The sequence below is a fragment of the Austrofundulus limnaeus genome, unplaced genomic scaffold, assembly GCF_001266775.1.
Source record: "Austrofundulus limnaeus strain Quisiro unplaced genomic scaffold, Austrofundulus_limnaeus-1.0 Scaffold81, whole genome shotgun sequence".
Lineage (NCBI taxonomy): Eukaryota > Metazoa > Chordata > Actinopteri > Cyprinodontiformes > Rivulidae > Austrofundulus > Austrofundulus limnaeus.
The window spans coordinates 1,253,701-1,257,073 of record NW_013952483.1 but is presented as its reverse complement, the minus strand read 5'-3'; the positions used below and the strand labels follow the sequence as shown (position 1 = coordinate 1,257,073).

The window sequence follows — 3,373 nt, the reverse complement described above, 5'->3', positions numbered from 1 at the left end:
TATATATATGGGGGAAATACGAGCACAAACAGCAGAACTTAGATGAACTCTAATTTAAGTCCATAAACAGAAGATATTTATCCATCAGTTTGTGAAAAAGGAAAGAGTAAAAAAAAGTTTACTTTTCTTTGACTTTACATTTAGTATCCAGTTGCATTATCCCCCCCATGACAGAAAAAGTTTCCTGACATAAACTCAAATTCAATTTGCTGAAGATAAATAAGGTCAAGCGAGAGCACTGTGTTGGGACCTTCTCACAAAGTTTGTCTAAAAACAACTTACCAACTACTTGTTCATCACAAATGTAGCTGCTTCTTTAGAGGTCAAAAGCAAAAATGAAAAAAAAAAAACTTTATTCTGTTCTTTTTTGTACTTGTTTCAGCAATAAATCAAACACAGTCTCTTTTTAAATAAAATTACAGACATGGCTGATATTTTAAAAGATTCTTGTTTAGGGAATCTTAACTTTAACGGAGCAAAGATCTGTGGTTACAGTCATTCAAAATTCAAATGTCAGATTTTCAACAAGTACACAAGCTGCTTATAAGTAACTTTAAAGTGTTTTAAACTTCATGCTGAGTCTTACAGATGCATTTCTTTATCAAGCTTATGGAGACAAACAGAAAAAAAACATTGTTTTTCCTTTTCCTGTATCTGGTTTTTGAAGACAAAAAAGTAAAGCTTAAAGCATAACTAAACATAAGTTTCAGTTTGCAAACTAAGTCTAAACCTTTATTTCAGGTATTTTAGTCATAGTGTCACTTCCTAATGTTAGTAATGGTGATCTATTTAGTTTTTGTCAGTAAACCAAATCTTATAACCTAGTTTTATTTTTACAGAGGAAAAATGATGTCATTCAGGACAAAAAAATATCTAAATTTTGTCTTAAACCTGTTTCACACGTGGACAAAATTGTTGGTACCCCTTGCGTAATGAAAGAAAAACCCACAATGGTCACAGAAATAACTTGAGTCTGACAAAAGTAATAAGTAAAAATTATATGGCACCCTTAATTATTTATATAATGTGAAGCTTTATGAATTGTTTGTTTTTATCTTTATGTTTATTTAGTATTGTTTTTTAAATTATCTTTTCTTTGAATATGTATATATTGGGGATAAAAGGTGCAGACATTATAAGAGTTATTCTTCTGCTACCTTTCATTTTATTTTGATTTGTATATTTTCTTAGTTTCTATTGTATATAGTTGTTGTGTGGTATAATTCACCAAACACAGTATCTGTAGCCTTACTGACTGATTACAAGATTGTACACACCTGTGATATTAATTAGTGGACACACCTTGATTTGATCCCTTTGGTCACATTTTTTGCAGGGGGACCATCATTTCTGTCCAGGCCTGTTTTATGAATTTTATTTATTTATTATTCTATTGAAGCATGGATGAAAAGCAACGTCTTTGTTCATTTTTATATAATTTTTATTTATTATTACTTTTGTCAGATTCAAGTTATATGTGACCACTGTGGGTTTTTCTTTCATTAAATAAGGGGCATCAGAAATTTTGTCCACGTGTGAATGTACTAGCCATTTTGAATTTTTAAGCTAAATAAAAAAGAAAGACTGTACAGAAGCAGATCTGTGGAATCAACAGCAACAAGTGTTTTCATAAACGTGCTCAATTTTTTTATTATCAAGTTTTAAGTTATTCTGTGAATTTAAATTTGCTTTTAATTATTATTATTATTTATTTTGTTAATTAAGCTGACCAGAAATGTCAAACCTTTAACTGTAAGCTGCTGAACACAAATATTAAGTTCAGTACGTCTCTCAGTAAAAAACGACTGATGAGTTTAACGTCGTCTGGAGTGGCTGCGATCCCTGCTGCTGCTGTGTCTCCTGTATCTTCGGCTCTGATGGCTGTGACTCCTGCGCTCCCTGCTTTTACTGCTGCTCCTGGATCTCCTCCTGCTGTGTCTGCGGCGACTACGCCTGCGGCTCTTCCCCCTGTGACTCCTCCCCCTGCTGTAGCTCCGCCCACTGCCACTCCAGCTCCTGTCTCTGCTGGAGCTGGAGCTGCTGCTGCTGCAGTAAGCGCGCCTCCTGCCTCTGCGTTGACYGTCGCTCCTCCTGCGACAGCTGTAACTTCTCCTGCGACGACTCGAGCTCCTTCTCCTGCTGTAACTCTGAGAGCGCCTCCCCCGGCTGTGGGAACTCCTCTCTCTGCGAGAGTGCTCCCTCGCTCGCTCCCTGCTCTGACCCTTCTTTTCCGTCCTGCCATCCTCTCTTCTTCTCTCCTTTGATTTCTTTTTCCCCAAACGTTCAGAGTTCACACGAGATCTAGATTCCTTCTTTTCTCTGCCGTTCCCCTCCTTTACACCGTTCACCCGAGCCAGGACCCCCAGCTTTACATCACTGAGACCAGACCCCTCCTCCCCGGTTAGAGGGCCCACTTGGTCCTGCGTGTCTTTGGCTCCTAAAGTCGTCTTGCTGCTCTTATTGATCAGGTTGTACAGGAGTCTGTCCCTCAACTCCTTCTCTCTTCGCTGAAGCTCCAGCGCTCGCTGCTTCTCCACCTCCACCCTGCGCAGCTCCTCCTCCTGCTTACGCCGGCAGGCCTCCAGCTGCTGAAGACGGGCCAGTTCCTCTTTTTGTCGAATCTGCTCCTGCCTTTCCCGCTCCCTGTGTTCAGCTCTCTCTTTCTCCAGCTGCTGCTGCTTCAGCGTCTGTGGAAGAAACAGTTGGGTAACTACAGAACTAGGGGNAAATAATTTTTGGACAAAAAAATCGCAATATATCGCCTTGAATACAGTATCGTAATATATCAGGATATATCGTATCGTGACCCCTCTGTCAAGATATGTATCGTATCGCCAAATTCTTGCCAATACACAGCCCTATGCAGAACACTGAGCTGATAACTCGGGGCTGTTTTACCGAACGACTTCCATACCTTTGCTCTGGCGAGCAGCTCAGCGATGAGTCGTATGGATTCCAGATTGCGCTGAGCCAGCAGCAGCCTCCTCTCCTCCATGGCGATCTTCACCTGCAGCTTCTTCTGCTCCTGCTCCTGCTGTCTCCTCACTTTCTTTAGATTCTTCCTCTCCTCCTTCTCCCGCAGCTTCTGCTCTCGTTTGCGCAGTCTCTCCTCCTTCTTTCTTTCCTTCTCCTCCTCCTCCTGTTCCTTCTGTCTCCTGACCAGAAAAACAATCAGTTTCAGAACATTATATTATTCTATTTCTCATACTAAGAAATGTAGAAGTTTATCACAAATGTCAATTAAATCTTAAAGTGAATAAAAACTTACATCATATAAGGATATAAAAAAGACTTAAACCTTCTGACACTTCTAGGTTTTGGATAATTAATGAAAGTTAACAGCTTACAATTCAGTATCTGTATGTATATAAAT

General features: G+C 39.5%; 1 protein-coding gene across 1 annotated transcript in view; it reads right to left on the bottom strand.

Annotated features, from left to right (window-relative positions):
• Positions 1-1,583: 1,583 nt before the first annotated feature.
• akap17a (A kinase (PRKA) anchor protein 17A) overlaps positions 1,584-3,373 on the bottom strand; it is an 8,229-nt gene continuing 6,439 nt past the window's right edge. Inside the window, exons 6-7 of the mRNA XM_014011523.1 lie at positions 2,915-3,155; positions 1,584-2,687 (exon numbers count right to left, since the gene is read on the bottom strand). Coding sequence (XP_013866977.1) covers positions 1,815-2,687; positions 2,915-3,155 — 1,114 coding nt within the window. The 3' untranslated portion in view covers positions 1,584-1,814. The remainder of the gene's footprint in view (positions 2,688-2,914; positions 3,156-3,373) is intronic.